Below are 16939 nucleotides of genomic sequence, written 5' to 3' on the forward strand. Positions count from 1 at the left end.
TTTCACTCCTCGCACCTTTGCGTTGCACCGACTCGACTAAAAAAATTTGCATGCTTTTGCTTTTAAGCCAATTTACGTCTATCTCTTCGCTCGTCATTCATATTTAGAGGGAACGCGATAAAGTTGTTTTATCCGCTTCTCTTGCACAAACTCACGACCCACGCACTAAAATGCCATCATTGCATGCTCGAGGCGTTTGCAGTAGATTTTTTTTTCATCCACTCGTTTTTTATCTACATCGCATCATGAAAATAGAAGTCTTTAGGAACATGATTTTTGCGTTAGTGCATTGTTTTAAGGCGAGTTGCGTCATTTTTTTATGACTTCCAAACCCTTAAAAACTTTTTTTTTCGTGTGTGTGTGAAAAAATTGTTTTGAGCAACAGCAAAAGGAGATAACAACAACAAAAATATTGTGACTCGATGATTATTTTATTTTAGTATTCATACTCATGACTGTTTGCTTTTCCGCTGACAACACGACACAGTCAAGCACTGTGCGTGGTCAAAAATCTGGAAAACAGTTCACGTATGTTGTTTGTTTGATAAATATTTTCTGTTATTTTTCGCCCGCGTATCGCTGTGGCGTGGGTAAAAGCGTAAAAATACAGTAACGAGTTTTTTTTAATGCATTTTAGAAGAAAAAAAATTGTTTTTGTCCTTATGAGAGTAAAATTTTGTTATGAGGAGTACGAAAAAGTGCAAAATTTATATTTAATTTCAAAAAAATCAATTTTAACTTTTTAGAAAAAATATAAAAAAAAAATTAAGTTCACATTAAACTTAAAATTTGAATTTTTGCTTCAATAATCATAAAAAAAATAAAAATTTATTAAATTTAATTAAAAATGATATATGAGGCGTACAAAAATTTAAATAAAAATTTAAAATAAAAAAAGAAACAATTTAAAAATGATTCTTTTTAAATTCAAAAAATTTAAGTAAAAATTAAATTTTATTTTTTATTTAATTTTTTTTAAAAATTAATTAATTAATAATTAAATTTTTAACTTAAAAAAAAATTATAAAAATTTAAAATTTTTAATTGTAAAAATTGTAAAAATTTTAATTAAAAAAAATTGTTAATAATTTTATTTGAGGAGTACAAAAATGAGAAAAATATAAAAAATTATTTTAAAAAAATATTTAAAAAAATCAGAAATTCTCTTTAAAGTTTAAATAAAAGTAAAATTTTATTTTTTAATTATTTAATCATTAATTATTTTTTAAATTGTTTTTTTTAGGAGTGTAAAAATGAGATTAAATAATATTAAAAATAATTTCAAAAAATCAAAATTTTTTTTTGAGTTTAAAAATTTTTTTATTTGTAAAAAAAGCGCTCAAGTAAATTTTCTTCAAAAAAAAATTTAAAAAATCAAAATTATCTCATGTTTTGTTTTTATTTTTGGTATGAAAGTCGCGTTTTAATGGCAAACACGCAAAAAAATATTTGCTTAGAGGTTTAATTTTTGCGCAACTCGTTTCCTTATTTCTTCGCCTAAATTTTGCATACGAAGATGCGAGTTAGATAACAAAAAAAAAATAATCTTACCTTGTACATCGATACATCCAATTTGTTTCTTCATTGGACTCGTATTAATTTGACACATGTAACAGCCTCTGTCGGTTTCACGTAGTTGTCGTATACGGAGTCGCCACGTGCGCATATCCTCATGCACAACCGTGATACGTGGATTGTGTGACACAACGCGATTGGCTAATGCTAATACTGTTTGATCTGAGGCGCGTAGCCATCCAACCTGTCAAAGCGAAAGATCACGTTTTCTCCGTTCTTATCTCAAGTTTTATCAGCAAAACAAGATCTTACCTTAAACTTATCTAAATTTTTTACAGAACACGTGAGAACAGCTTCCCGTCCCGCTGGAAAAGTAACATTTGTGATGGTTCCGTCGAATTCAGGTTCGACTTCCGTCGCTTGATTCGACAAGTCTGTGAAAGAAGAAATTAAAATTGTTAAAGGAATGAATTGAATTGTCAGGCGACTAACATCATTTATCATCTTTTGGACTTTTTAAGAGAGGAGACGACATCCACTTAACAGCTTAAACTTTTTTTTTTATTTTTTTCATTTTTCTTTCAATTTTCTTGAATGGCTCGACTCACGTTACAAGGATGAGTAAAAAATTAAAAGTCATCGAAATTAAAGGTAAAAGCGCTTTTTCATATTTTTTTTTTAAATTTTTAATTTAAATGATTTTTAATTATTTTGTTCAAATTTTATTTAATTTCACATTATTGAAAAAAAATAATTAAAATTAATGAAAATTTGGGTAAGTTTTCATATTTTATTAAATTATTTTTTTTTTAGGTTTTTCAAACACAGAAAAGAATTATTTCAATTAATTCAAACCAAGCAAGAAAATAAAAAAAAAATTTATTACATAATAAATTGAAAAAAGTTAATTAATTAAAAAATAAATAATTTAAAAAATAATTAACAAAAAAAATAAATAAATAAAAAAAATTAAAATTAAGAAAAAATTTTTTTTTTAAATTTATTTTTAATTTCTTTTTCAACTTTTAATTATTTAAAAATAAAAATTGAATTAAAAATAAATAAAAAAATATTTATTTAAAGATTTTAAAAATATAAGTTTTAATTTAATTATTTTAAAAAGAAATTATTTTTTTTATTTTTAAAACTTCTAAATAAAATATTTTTTTTTATTTAAATTAAAATTAAATCAATTAATTAAAAAAAATATAAAAAAAATTAATTTATTAAAAAATTATTTGAGAATAAATATTTTATTTAAAAGCTTCAAAAATAAAAAAATTAATTAATTTTCAAAATAATTATTTAATTTATTAATTTTTTATAATAATTATTTTAAAAATTAATATTTTTTTTTTAAACTTTGAATAAAATATTTTTTTTATATACTTTAAATTAAAATCAATAATTTTTTTTAATAAGAAAAATAGTTTAAGAGTAAAAAATAAGTTATAGAATATTTAAAATGATTAAAAATAATTATTCTAAAATTATTTATTTAATAAATTAATTTTTTTTTTCAAATTTTTGTATGAAATATTTTTTTTTATTTAATTTAAAATTTAATCAATACATATTTTAAATTAAAAAAAAAATTAAGAATAAATAACAAATTTTTAAATAATTTTTAAAAAATAAATTTTAATCAGACAGACCAAAAACCTCACAAAAATTTTTTCTTCATATCTTTAAAGCACTAAAAAGAGTAAATATTGATTTAATGTCAGTTGCTTATTGTTTGACTTGCTCTCAACAACTCTCAATATATTTTATCTTGTCTTGTTACAAAAAAAAAACAAAAAAGAAATTTCTTGTAACAACGACAATTGTTTGCGCTCAGAACCATTACGTTTTTTTTATTACTCCGTATTGACAGGAAGACGACAATTTTTTTTCTGTTTCGTTAAAAATTTGTTGGTAACTCTGTGACGTTATCTTGTAAGTAATAAAATGCAAATGTTTGAACAGAACTCATAATGGTTCTCTTTGCTTTGCTGCAATCTGTAAACAAAACAACTTTTTCGTACCTGCAGTTTTTTTTTAAACCTCAAACAGTAAAAAATGTGAGGGAAAAACAATTTTCATGAAACGAAACGACTTTTCTTTTTTATATTGCTTTTAAGTTTAATATTACTTTATAAACAATATTTATGTCCGTTGCTTGTCGATGTTGCAAACAAGCTCGGTAATCATCTTTTCTGTGTTTTTCCTATTTTTTCATCAGCAGCATCATCGCATTATCGTATAATAGCATTTATTTTATATAAATATAGAAGAGAAGCTGCACATGTGTTACGAATTGTGTGTCAATAGTTTCATACAAAAAAAAAAAAAAAAAAAAAAAAAAAAAATGAAGAAAATTTTTTTTTTTGCCTTCAACGCACAAAATTTTTATTATTATGATGATGATGGTTGTCACTAAATTTACACACGATTTTTACGATTATTTTTTTTATCAGATTTTTCGCGACAACTTTCATAACTTCCATACTTGAAAAAAAAAATATAAATCGCAAAACGGAAAAGTTTTGTAACTTATGCGACGAATGATGCTGCTGATGATGATGATACTTATAATGGAGTTATTTGTCAAAGAAATATGCTTCCCTCTGTATATGTAACTCGTAGGTACAAGAAGATGTTGTTATTATTGTAAAAATATTGCCACAGGATAAACACTTGTTTTTCATATTTTTATCATCATCGAAGAGAGTAGAAGCAAAAAAAAAATTGTGTTGTGTTATTTTTCCCTCGTGAAATGTCACGACAAACACAAGTGGCTAAAGGTAAAAAGGAAAAAAAGGGAGGAAGAAAGCTTAAGTGAAAAATAGTGTTTGAATTGGATGATGGAAAGTAAATAAGGATTATGAACTATTAAAAGTCACTGTTTGAGTTTCCGGGCGGTTTTTGCGTTGCGGAAGTTCATGAAAAAAATTCGTATATCGAGAAATGGTCAAGATTTTTGTTTTTAAGACATTCTGAGAAAGTTTTGTGAAAGTTTGTTCCAAAAGTTTTTTGTTTACCTTTAATTTAGATCAATTAGGAATGTACAAAGTTTCGAGAAAATATTTTTATAAATTTCGAGGAAAATGTTTCAAAGTTTGAAATTGCTTTCGAGGAACGCAATTTTAACTAATTTGTCTTATATTTTCTATAAAATTGCATTGTTTATTAAAAGTTATAGATTGTTAAAATATTTTATAAATGTTAGTTATATAAATAAAGTATTAATTTAAAAAATTAAAATAATTATTAAATAATTGATATGTGTTGAAAATTTAAAAATATTTATTTTAGATTTAAGAAATTATTTTTATTTATTTATTTTTATTTTTTTTTAAATAAAATTAATTCATACAAAAATTAATACATCAGTTTTCAGTTTATTTTTAAAAATTTTATTTCAATTAATTAATTTTTAATTAAATCTATTTTTTGATTACCATTCATTTATTTTTTTATTATAATTATTTTTAAAATAAAAAAATGTTTGAAAATATTTTATTAGAATAAAATTCTATCAATAATTTTTCCATTTAAAAAAAAAATTTTTAAAATTAATTTAATTAAAAAAAATAATTAATTTAATTTAATTTTGATTAAAATTAAATACATATTTAAAAATTTAAATAAATTATTTTATTTTATTTCATTATTTTTTAAATAAATTAACTAAAAACTGATAAATTAATTTTTCGTAATATAAATTTATTTAAAAAAATTAAAATAAATAAGAAAATAATTTCTAAATTCTAAAATAAATTATTTTTTAATTAAAGTTTTTTTAAAATTTTTTAATTAAATTAATATTTTTATTTAAAAAATTAAATTAATTTAATTTAATGTCTATTGAAATAAAATATTTAAAAATTTTAATATTTTATTTTATTATTTTTTAGATAAATTAACTGAAACCTGATGAATTAATTTTTGGTAATAAAAATTTATTAAAAAAAATTAAAATAAAATAAATAAGAAAATCATTTCAACATTCTGAAAAAAAATATTTTTTAATTTTAAAGAATTTTTTATATTTTTTTTAAATTAATATTTTTATTAAAAAAATTATAATAAAATAAAAAAAAAATAAAAAAATAGTTAAAACGAAAATAATTAATTTGTGGAAAAATTTAAAAAAAATTAATTAAAAATTTTTATTAAATTATTTCAATTAATTTTTTTTGAACAATAAAAAACTATATCAAAAAGGACAATGAATCCAAAAATAAAAAAAAAGAAATTCAAAATGTTAAATACTTAAAATTAATAATTTTTAAGACTTCAAAAAGAATTTAAAATCTAAAAGAATTTTTAATTACTTCAAAAACCCTTTCAGAAATGTATCAGAAGTCGAATTGTTTTCTATAATCAATTTCAAACTGACCTTCTGCTCCAATTGTCTTTATTAATTGATTTCTGTTGTAAATAACAAGTCCAAACACAATACGATAGATTTTATAAATTAATTATAATTCCATTAATATTGACATGAATTCACCCCCATAGAATTCGCCTAAAATTTCTACGTGTCTCATTCATAATTCAAAAGTTGTTTATAGTTTCCTGTGCTGGTTCGCCAAACACAACTCTACTCGCAGCAATTCCGATTGAACTACATTCACTAAATAACGCAGGCACCGAGAGAAATTTTAATACGATTATATTCTATTCATTTACTTTTATTTTAAAGCCTCCGTGCACGAAAGAGTTGATTGTGTGTGTATTTTAAAAATTTATCCTGTTCGTTTTTCGGGTTTTTGTTTGTTAACAAGATTGACAATTTAAATAATGCATTGAATTGGAAAATGTAAAATTTATTTAACACAAATAATCGAACAAAACAGAACGAGAGTGATTAAATGGTGTTTTTTATGCGGTATGCAAAACGAATTGTTTTGTCACAATGATCGAAAGTTATTAAAATCCAATCAAGTGCATTGACAAAATAAAAATCTGTTGCATTTTTTTTTGTTATTTGTAACTAACTGTCTGGCATGTGTTGGGCGATTAGTCACGCCACGATGAACAATCCAAAATCCAATCACTTAGAATTCCAAGAAAACTTTTTCCCCATAAATCATAAAGTGTGTTATAATGAAATTCCGAGAAAAAAAATACTAGACGTCAAATTGAATAAATATTGAAATGAAAGGAATTAGACTTGTCATCACGACGAAGAAGCCTTTGTTGACAAACCTACGTAACGCTAAAGGAGGGAAAAAGAATGAAAAGAAAGGGAAGAAAATAAAGTAGAATAGAAGAGTAACTTCAGAATCAATAATATGAATGGCAGCTAACTCTTTGGCGTGCATGTCAATGTTTCCCTGTCTTGCGATTCATCTTGGTGACACACATTTTTTTTTTCGATTCTAATTCGACATGGCGTGAAATGGTTACTCTGATCACGTGTAAAAGAAAGTCAGAGATGGAGTAAAGATTTATCGACAGTTTATTTCAATATTTTCGAATTTGAAAATTTTTCAAATTTTCGAATTTCAGTTTTTCGAAGTTCGAATAATTTTTTTTTATCAATTTATCAAGTATTAGTTTTAATTTTTTTATTTATTGAATTTTATTAAATTTTTTTTATTTATTTTTTGAAATTCCATTTTTCATATTTTCGAATTCCATTTTCCATATTTTCGAATTTTAATTTTTTTCTAAGTTTAAATTTAATTGTTCATCTTCATTAATTTAAGTTTAAAACTTTTTTAACTGATTTCTTTATACTTTTCAACAAAATTTGATTTTTTTATTTTCACTTTCATTAATTTCATTTTCCAAATTTTTAAAGTTTTATTTTTCACATTTTCGAATTCCATTTTTCATATTTTCGAGTTTCATTTTCCATGATTTCAAATTTTATTTTTTGAATTCTATTTTCAAACATTGAATAATTTTTTTATCATTTTAAGTTTCAGTTTTCAATTTTTTTTCGAGTTTCAACATATTTCGAATATCTTTAAAATTTTACTTATTTATTCTTATTCTCAAATTCCGATTTTCGAATTTTATTATAATTTCATTTTCCATATTTTCGACATTTGTTATTAAAATTTTCGAAGTTCACATTTTCGATTATTTTTTTTAATTTTCAAATTCACATTTTCGAATATTTTTTTTAAATTTTCACATTTAATTTTTCTCAATTTCGAGTTTCATTTTCCATATTTTCGAGTTCCATTTTCCATTTTTTTCAAAGTCTATTTTTCGAAGTTTGCTTTAAAAGTTTTTGAAATCGGATTTTTTTGTACCGAACTTCGATATTAAAACTTTATTAAAATTCCATTTTCCACAGTTTCGAATTTCATTTTTCACTTATTCGAAATTACTTTTTAAATGTAAAATTTTTCGAAAATTATCCTTCTTATAGTTTTTTCTTCCCAAATTTATTTTTATGCAAAAACACATGACACTTCTGTTCTAACATACAAAAAGAGCAAAAAAAAACTTTCTTTTTTATATTTGGGTTAACTTTATCTTTGTCGCCCGTTCACTAAACATATTCCATCCCTCACAAGAAAATCCACAGAAAGAAAAAAGAAAGAAATTGAAAAAAAAAGAAAGAAATCAATGTGAAAGTTTTTCCCTTTTTTTCGGTTTTCTCTGACACACACATGCGGTAACATTTTAATGTATTGATAAGTAAGTGGTTTCACTTAAGCGGTTTATGATAATCAAACTTGTCTCGTCGTTGTCGTTGTTGCTTTGATGGCGGATTAGTCGACAATCAGTGCCTACTTCTACGTTTTTCGATCAATATTCGTCTTGTAAATATTTAATGAAGGTGCTTCCATTTCAGTAAAGCTCTCTAAAATGTTTTTCGTGAAACCACATTAATTTCCCGTGATTTTCATCGAAAAAAAAATTAGAGTCTATAATAATTATGGAGCGAAATAAAATATTTGGTGCCAAAACAACGCTTTTCGGAGTGAATAATGTTTTGATGGTTATATAATACTTTAAATATTCGCACAGGCAACAAAACAAAAGTTTCTGTAGCAAAAACCGCAGAACAAAATAATAATAATAATAGCAGTAATAATAAAATTCATTAATTTTGTGCATATAAATAAAACTATATACAAAGTTTCGAGTATCTCCTCGAGGCGTTGCTGGTCGATGACGCTCGTTCGCTCTCTCTCGATGCACAAAACAAAAACATTTTGCTCGTCTTGTTGAACTTTTGTGCCGCGTCGAGAAAGAGAGAGCTGCTACTAATTGGTGTTATAATTTTATTTCATAAATTATTATTCGAGTAATATAATTTTCTTGTAGTTGCGAATATATTTTACTGCAAGGAGCGGACAGAAAACAACAACAACAAACATTGTTCAAAATAATGAGTGAGTAAAACATTTATTGCCCAGGAAAAAGGTTGGGCTTTGGTTGCATGATGTAAAGTTTGGCCTTTTGTAGAAAAAACATTTTTCAGTGTACAAAATTTCTGTGGTCAAGCTCATGTTAGTAAGAGGAACGAAATATGCCATGCGGAGTGAAAAGAGTTGAAATTTGCATTTTGAGAGCTTAGATTGGATCTTAGAGGATCAGTTTCGACTCCTGAAGACGTAGTTTTATCTCTGAGCTTCAAAATTTAAATTAATGAACTTCAGAGATCAAGTTAAGCCTTCAAGAGTTGAAACTGATCACTTTGAGATCCAATCTAAGCTTTGAAGTTCAAATTTTGTTCCTATAGACATCAGTTAAGACTCTTGAAGACTCAATATGAATTCTGAAGGATCTAAATCTGCATTTTTAGCAATCAGAGATCAGCTTGAGTCGTCAAGAGTCTAACCTGACATCTATAGGAAGAAATTCAAACTTCAAAGCTTAATTCTAACCTCAAACAGATCAATTAAGACTTTTGAAAGCTTAACCTAATCTCTAAAGGATCTAAATTTGAATTTTTAGACCTTAGATATCAACTTAAGCTTTCAAAAGTCTTAATTGATATCTTTGAAGTTTCATTTAAGCTTTAAAGTTCGAAATTTTAACTTAAAGAGATCCGTCTTTGTTCTTTAAAGCTTTAATTTAATTTTCATACAAAAATTTAACCTTCAGTATTTTAAAGTTCATCTCCTTTCAAACCACTGAAGAGTAACATAATAACTTATTTTTCTCGGAAAAAAACAAAAAATGAGTTAACCACTGAAATGCCGAGCTTTAGAGCAAACTTATTTCTCTCCCCTAAACTCGGAACGCAAAATAATTTAAATGATTGAGAAAATTCCTTACGTGACACACACTCTCTCTCTGTGCTTTTAAAGTAATAATGTTGTTTTTAAAGATAACAAGCAAGCAAGTCAAAAATACTTTAAAAAGTTAATTTTCTTCACGGAAAATTACCTTGAGTTTATGACCTGGAAAAATACTATCACCTACTTACTTATCTCTTGTTTATCTATTATTTTAACAAACTCATCCATGGGGGAGAGGAAATTGTCGAAATTTGATAAGTTTTCGTGGGTTGTTCAATTAAGTTTTTGATCAAAAAAAAAAAAAAATTGAAACACAAAAATTTTTTTTTTCGTTCGGGATTTTAAAATGTCGTTTGACATGACGTGACAGGACAATAATAGATGACTGCTAAATACTTTGACATAGACATGTGAATGTTTATTTAGCCTGTCAACCATGTTTATTGTTTAATTTAAAAAATTTTCAAATTTTCATACTTGAACTCTGTTGGAGAGTGAATTTATGTTCATAAAAAAGTTCAACTACAGACACATCAACATTTATTTTATAAATATTTATTATGTGTTGTCTAGTTTTTTATTTTGACATTTTTTTTGGTTTGTTGGATGAGAAAAGTTTAAACATGGTTGTCTGTTGATGAATGGAAAATTTTGTTTAAAGAAATAAAAAATTAAAATAACAAAAATTTGGATAAAAAGTTTATGGTTTAATTTTTTGAACTTTAAAACTGATTTTTCAATTAAAAAAAATTAATTAAAAAAATGAAATTTTTAAAATTAATTGAAAAAAATGAAATTTTTAAAATTAATTAAAAATTTATTTTAATTTTAATTTTATTAAAAAAAACTAATAAAATTTATTTAAAAAATATTCATTAAAATTATTGAAAAAAATTAAAAAAAAATTAAATAAAAAAAATAATATTAAAAAAATAAAATAAAATTTGAAACAATTTTAATTTTATTAAAAAAAAAAATAATTAAATTTAACTTCAAAAATAAAAATTTAAAAATTTAAAAAATAAAAATTAAAAAAAAATTTAATAAAAATTTTATTAAATTTTATTAAAAAAATAAAATTAAAGTTTTAAATAAAAATAAAATTTATTAGGTAAATAAAAATATAGTTTAATTTAATTAAAAAAAAAATAAAATTAAATATATTTAAAAAAAATAAATTTAAATAAATTAAAAAATAAACAAAATTTTTATTAAATTTTTTTTTTAAATAAGCGTAATTTATATTTTTTTGCGAATTTTTATTGATTTTTCATTTTTTTTTAAATTTTAATTTTTTTGCAAAAAATTTTAAAATACGCTTAAATCTAAATAAAAATTTTTCCTCAAAACAGTTTTAAAATTTTCCCCTTTCAAACAAGGTAACATTATTTTCACGTTTCACAGACAACTAAAATCGCTGCTGCTGCTGTTGTTGTTGTAACAAAAACACACACAACATATTTCAAACAAGAGAGGCGTAACTGTTGCTGTCATTGCATTGCTGTAAAAGTTTCAAATTAGCGTGTTGTTCGAAGGGAAATGAAGTTAACACATTTTTTTAAAAATGACCAGATGCCTCCATTTTTATTTTCATTGTCGGAATTAAATAAAATTCTCATTTATTTTATGACTTTCGAAATAAAACAACAACAAAAAAAATGAATTCATATACAAATAATAATTTGGAAAGCAACTCTTAATTAAATTTTTCGGAGAATATTTATTTGCACCACAAACAAAATATTTTCTCGTAGAGATATTTCCGAGTAAAATTACATCGCAAAATGGTTGTAAACAATCTCATAAATAAATTTTATTATTTTACATATTGCACAGGGTTACAAACAGGAATTATTTTAATGTAAATTGTGTGGTTAATAATCTCTCTCGCATTCGTTCGTGTCTCGCATTTTGTCGTGTGATCGATTAAAAAAAAAACTTTCGACAAGATGTTACAAAATGTTTGTTTATCTTCGGTGCCTTGCGTGTTCCTAACGGAAATTCTATATGTGTTTAATTAATTTAATATTAAAACTTTTGTTGACTTAGTCTCGTTTCAGTTCAAAACTCAACTTTCAATTTGCGAGGAGAGATAGAGATGTTCGTTTGCAAAAAGCGGAAAATCGATAACGGAACGTGTTCAGACAAAATTTACGAAGACGACACCATTAAAAATATGAAAAATAAATGAATTCCCAATTTTCGTAAGTAACCAACTAACCGAGAAACCGATCCGATAGAGAAATTGTAGAAAGGGAAATAAAAAAGCGGAAAAAAGTGAAAGAGAGAGTTGAGCATCACCCAAGGTAAGAACATGACATAAATAAGCTTAATAAGACTCCATGTTTATGTTTGTTGTCGACCTGTTCAGTGTTGTGTGCGGCGTCTGTTACGCTCGTGTTCGACCAGCAAATTTAAATTTATGGTTGGCAGTTTTTATGGCGTAACAATTTTTTTTGTAGAGTTGTGAGGTTTTTGTTAGTTTTGATGTCTTTCGTTAAATTCAAAAAAAATATTTATGATCTAAAATAAAATAATTTTTATTATTTTTTTTCAATTCAATTTTTTAATTAATTTGAATAAAAGAAATAATAAAATTTAAAATTTATTTAATTTTTTTATTATTTATTTTAAAAATTAATTAATTAAATTAAATTACTTGTTAATATAATTTTTATATTTTTTTTAAATTGAGTTTTATATATAAAATTATTTAAAATAAAATTTACTATTTTTTTCTTTTTATTTAATTAAATTTTAATTAATTTAAATGTGCAAAAATATTTTAATTAAAATAAATTAAAAAAATTAATTAAAATATTTTTTTATAAAATTGAATAATTTTATTATGTTTTAATCAAATTAATGATTTTATATTTATTTTTTTAAATAAATTTTATTAAATTTAAATGTATTAAATGTAAATTAATTTAATTTTATTTTTTGTAGAATTTTTTAAAAAATATTAATTAATTTAAATTGATTTATTTTTTTAGTATTTAAATTTAAATGTGCAAAAATTTTATTAAATTATTTTTTTTAATTTTAAACATTATTTTTTTTAACTAAATTAATTTTTATTTATTTATTAAAAAAAATTTAAATAAATTTTTATTTAATTAAAATTTTTTAAAAAAATTAATTTATTTTAAAATAATTAATTAATTTATTAAAATTTTATTAATTAATTTTTTAAAAATATTTTAAAATTTCAATTAATTTTTTATTTGGACAATTTTAAAACAAAATCCGCTCAATTTTTTTTTTGTACGAAACCCTTCAAACATTTAATTTTTTTGTGCGAGCCTTAATATGCTCTTTTTTTTACCAACATTTGTACAAACACTCATTCCCATATGGAAAAAGGTGTACCGAAAGTAAATGTAGGTTAAACTTTCGCACCGTCGACCGTCATCCACGCATGGGACCAAAATGAAAATGAAAAAAATAAACTTTCCGCATGTATCTTTAATAAAACACACAAAATAATAATATAAACAACATTTTACCTTGACCACAAACAAAATGCATGCGAAAAATCACACAGAAACCTTGAAGAGTAAATTTTAATTATGAAAATAAATAATTTTTGCTTTTTTTTTGGTCTGAATATGCAAATGAAGAACATTACCTTCTTCACTGTTGGCCTGTTTCTCGCTTGCAAGGCAAACGTTTGGAGGTAAAAAGGCAGGAAAATTAATGAATGAAATATGAAACTAAACGCAGGGTAAATACTGGTTAAGGCAGAATTTATGATTTTGCAGCAGCGAAAGGTGCGATGAAGAGTCGTGCCCCCGGAAAAAATTAAAAGAATAAAAAATAATTAATGACGATTTTTTTTTCTGTCATTTCATCAGCTTTCATTTTTTTTCGGGGTTTCTATGAAAAAAAAAAAGAAATTATTATCATTAAAATACAAACGAAAATCACCGCAATAACAATTATATTATGTTCATTGTTTGTGTCTGTATTTACTTTCATTACTGCCCTCGTAACAATAAATGTAATGAAATATACACCTTTTTTGTGTGTCTATGACACGAAGGGAGGCAGAAGACGAAGAAGAAGAAGACAAACAATAATAAATAATACACGAAGAAAAATGTTTTTTATTTTATTTTTTTCTTTATTGCATTTTTGGGGGAAAAAAGAGAAAAATTAACGTCTTTTTTGTTTACAAAAAATTTTAAAATATGCATTGGGTTGATATTTTATAAATTTGCATTGGGTTAAAAATTAAAAATATTCAATTAGCAAAAAAAATATATTTGAATTTTTAAAATGGGCATCGGGCAGAAATTTTCAATTATTTATTGGGGATGTTAATTCAAAATGTGCATTGGGATAAAATAAAAATTGTAAATTAGGGCAAAAAAAATTTTAAGGGATGAATTTTATTTCATAGAATTTATATTTAGACAACAATGAGTTCAATGAGAAGAAAAATTTTCGAAATGTGTATTGGGCAGAAAGTTTTGAATATCCATTGTGTCGTTAAAAAATTTACAAATGTGCATTGGGACAAAAATTTCAAATTTTATTAAAAATTCTTTTAGGCTAAAAGTTAAAATTAAATTTCAAAAAAAATTCAGATAAAAAAAATGTGCAATGGGGCAATTTTTTTAAAATTTTAAATATTTCAGAATGTGCATTAGGATAAAATTTAAAATGTGAACTGGGACAAAAAAAAATTTTTTTTGATAAATTTTTTTATAAAATTTATATTTAGACGAAAAAGAATTCAATATTTTGAGAAGAAAAAAATTTAAAATGTGCATTGGGATAAATTCAAAATGCGATAATTTTCACAGAAAAAACCCTTTCACAACACTTTCAACATTGTTTGTGGTCGACAACGACGACGTCTTCTTTCCTCGTTCGTTCGCAGGAAACGCCGCCCACGGAAGTAGGCAACGTGAAACATTTAAAGTAATTAAATAATGTTACATCGTCTCTGTTTCTCTCTCTCTCGCGCGCACGGGATACCCGCGGAAGCAGCAAATTATTGCTACACTGCTGAATTAATGTTCAAAACGTAAAATTCTTGAAAATTCTTCATTTAATTGTTTTTTTTATGTCGCTTGCCTCAGACAATTAAAAAAAACTTCCGACACAAAATATGATTGACATCATGAATACAAGATGAATTCATAAAAAGAAGCAAAGAAGCAGAAAGAACAAGAGATGAAAAGGTAGCTAATGAAAAACATCCTCTTACTTTTTGATATTATAAACACGCAAAGACGAGAGAAATTATTAAAAGACGAGAAAATGAAGGTGATTTAAATGAAGATCATGCTTCCTTCGTTCCTTCATTAATTTAAATTTTAGGGAATTTTCTGAGATGGCAATTCTTTGTCGTCTTAATGAAATGATTAAAATTGCACTTAAATTGTCGACGTTAATTGTTTGTTGCTTCCGCGTGTAAAATTACGTGGCGTGTCGTCGTCGAGGCTTCGGCGTGAATATTAAAGAGACTCAAGTTTTTTTTTTGTGCGAAAATCGTGCTGTGACTGTTGATCAATGAGATATGGTTAAAAGTTCATATTTTATGAAGGTAATTGAAAAAATTGAGAGAAATTATGTTTAATTATTTTTTTTCAGATTTTTTATTAAAAAATATTTTTTTTAAGTTAAATAAATTAAATTAAAATAAATTTATTTAATTTTAATTTTTTTTTATTTAATTTCTTTTATTTTTTTAAAATTAAATAAATTTTTTATTAAATTTTTATTTTATTTAAACTTTAGTTTTAACGATTTGATTATTTTTTCTTAAAATTAAAAAAAAATATTCAAAATTGATTAGATAAATTTTAATAATTTTTTTCGAATATTTTTATTTTTTAATTAAATAAAAAAAAATAATTTTTTTATTTCAAAAAATGTTTTTTTGTTAAAATTATGTTGAAAAAAATTTTTTCGTAATAAAAAATAAATCTCAAACAATTAAACAAAAATAAAAAATTATTCTTTGTGCGACTAATTCCCCGAAATGCTCGTTAATCCACAATCACGTAAAAACATCAAAAAAGCAACGTAAATTAATATTTCACAAAGCATTTAGTGTAACTCTCATCCTTCATGCATTTTATATAAAATAATAATAATTTTCCATTTTTTCCTTGTGTGCGCTTCGTTATACACTTTCACATGAGTTTACCCGCACTAAATTATATCCTTCTGGTATGTCTGTCTATCTATCTTTCAAACACTCGGCATGTGTGTTAGAACACAGCAGAGAAAGAGAGTTACAGTTATGCAATTTATATTGTGAATAAATTGTTTATATTTATGTCTATTGTAATATTTTTACTCTCTATCTCTGGATGAGTGAACGGGTTTGCCTTTCGCATGCATTTTTCACATGGCAAATGCAAATAAATTGTTTTTGGCTGTGAAATGGAATAAATTTTTGTTGCTGTTTGCTAGCCTTTGGGGTGCTTTCGCATGCATACCCGAAATATCACGTACTCTCGAGCGTTTTTTCTCGGTACGATTATAAAATTAATGTTTGTTTACATTTTTGGAAGGATAAACTACAAACGATGTAACAACAGGGTAAGCTATATGCTCGACGAATTAAAATAAGATGAAATTTAGTCTTGGGGTCTTAAATTTTTTTCTTAAAGAAAAAGTAATTTAGGACCTTGGATGAGATAATTTAAGGTTTAAAAAGGGAATTTGAGACCTCAGAAGACAAATTTGAGGTTATTTAAAAAAAAAATATACATTTTATAAACTTAAGACCCCAAATTAAGACCTCATTGAGGTCACTTCAAGAAACAAAATTTTAACTACTTTTTCAAATTTAAATAATTGAATTCCATATTTACCATTTTCATATTAAATTTAGCTTTCTTAAAGTTCTGTAATTCAAGCTTATGTTACTTTAGAACCCCAATGACAAATTTACTTAAGACCTCAAAAATATTGTTTCATCTATTAAGTAAAAATTGATTTTTTTTAAACTTTAATGTTTCTAAAAGAAAAAAAATTGTTCAGGAAGTTTTTTTAAGTTTGAGACCCCAAAAGACACGTTTAAGACCCCAAAATGCAAAATTAAGACCTCAGATTAAAAAAAAATTATTTCTTGATCAATTTTTCCATTTTGATAAATAAATTTTTACTTTCATAAGTTATTTAAACTTCATGAAAGTCAAATTAATGACCCTCAAATTTTATTTTAGGACCCCGGAAGGACCTTGAGATTAATTTCTTTAATT

General features: G+C 23.8%; 1 protein-coding gene across 1 annotated transcript in view; it reads right to left on the reverse strand.

The window, feature by feature from the left end:
- The window catches only part of LOC134837895 (lachesin-like), a 79929-nt gene that overhangs the window by 21562 nt on the left and 41428 nt on the right, over nt 1-16939 (reverse strand). The window contains exons 3-4 of the mRNA XM_063853288.1: nt 1828-1949; nt 1552-1759 (exon numbers count right to left, since the gene is read on the reverse strand). Of these exons, the coding sequence (XP_063709358.1) occupies nt 1552-1759; nt 1828-1949 (330 nt within the window). The remainder of the gene's footprint in view (nt 1-1551; nt 1760-1827; nt 1950-16939) is intronic.

Source organism: Culicoides brevitarsis, chromosome 1 (genome assembly GCF_036172545.1).
Source record: "Culicoides brevitarsis isolate CSIRO-B50_1 chromosome 1, AGI_CSIRO_Cbre_v1, whole genome shotgun sequence".
In the NCBI taxonomy this organism is placed as follows: Eukaryota; Metazoa; Arthropoda; class Insecta; order Diptera; family Ceratopogonidae; genus Culicoides; species Culicoides brevitarsis.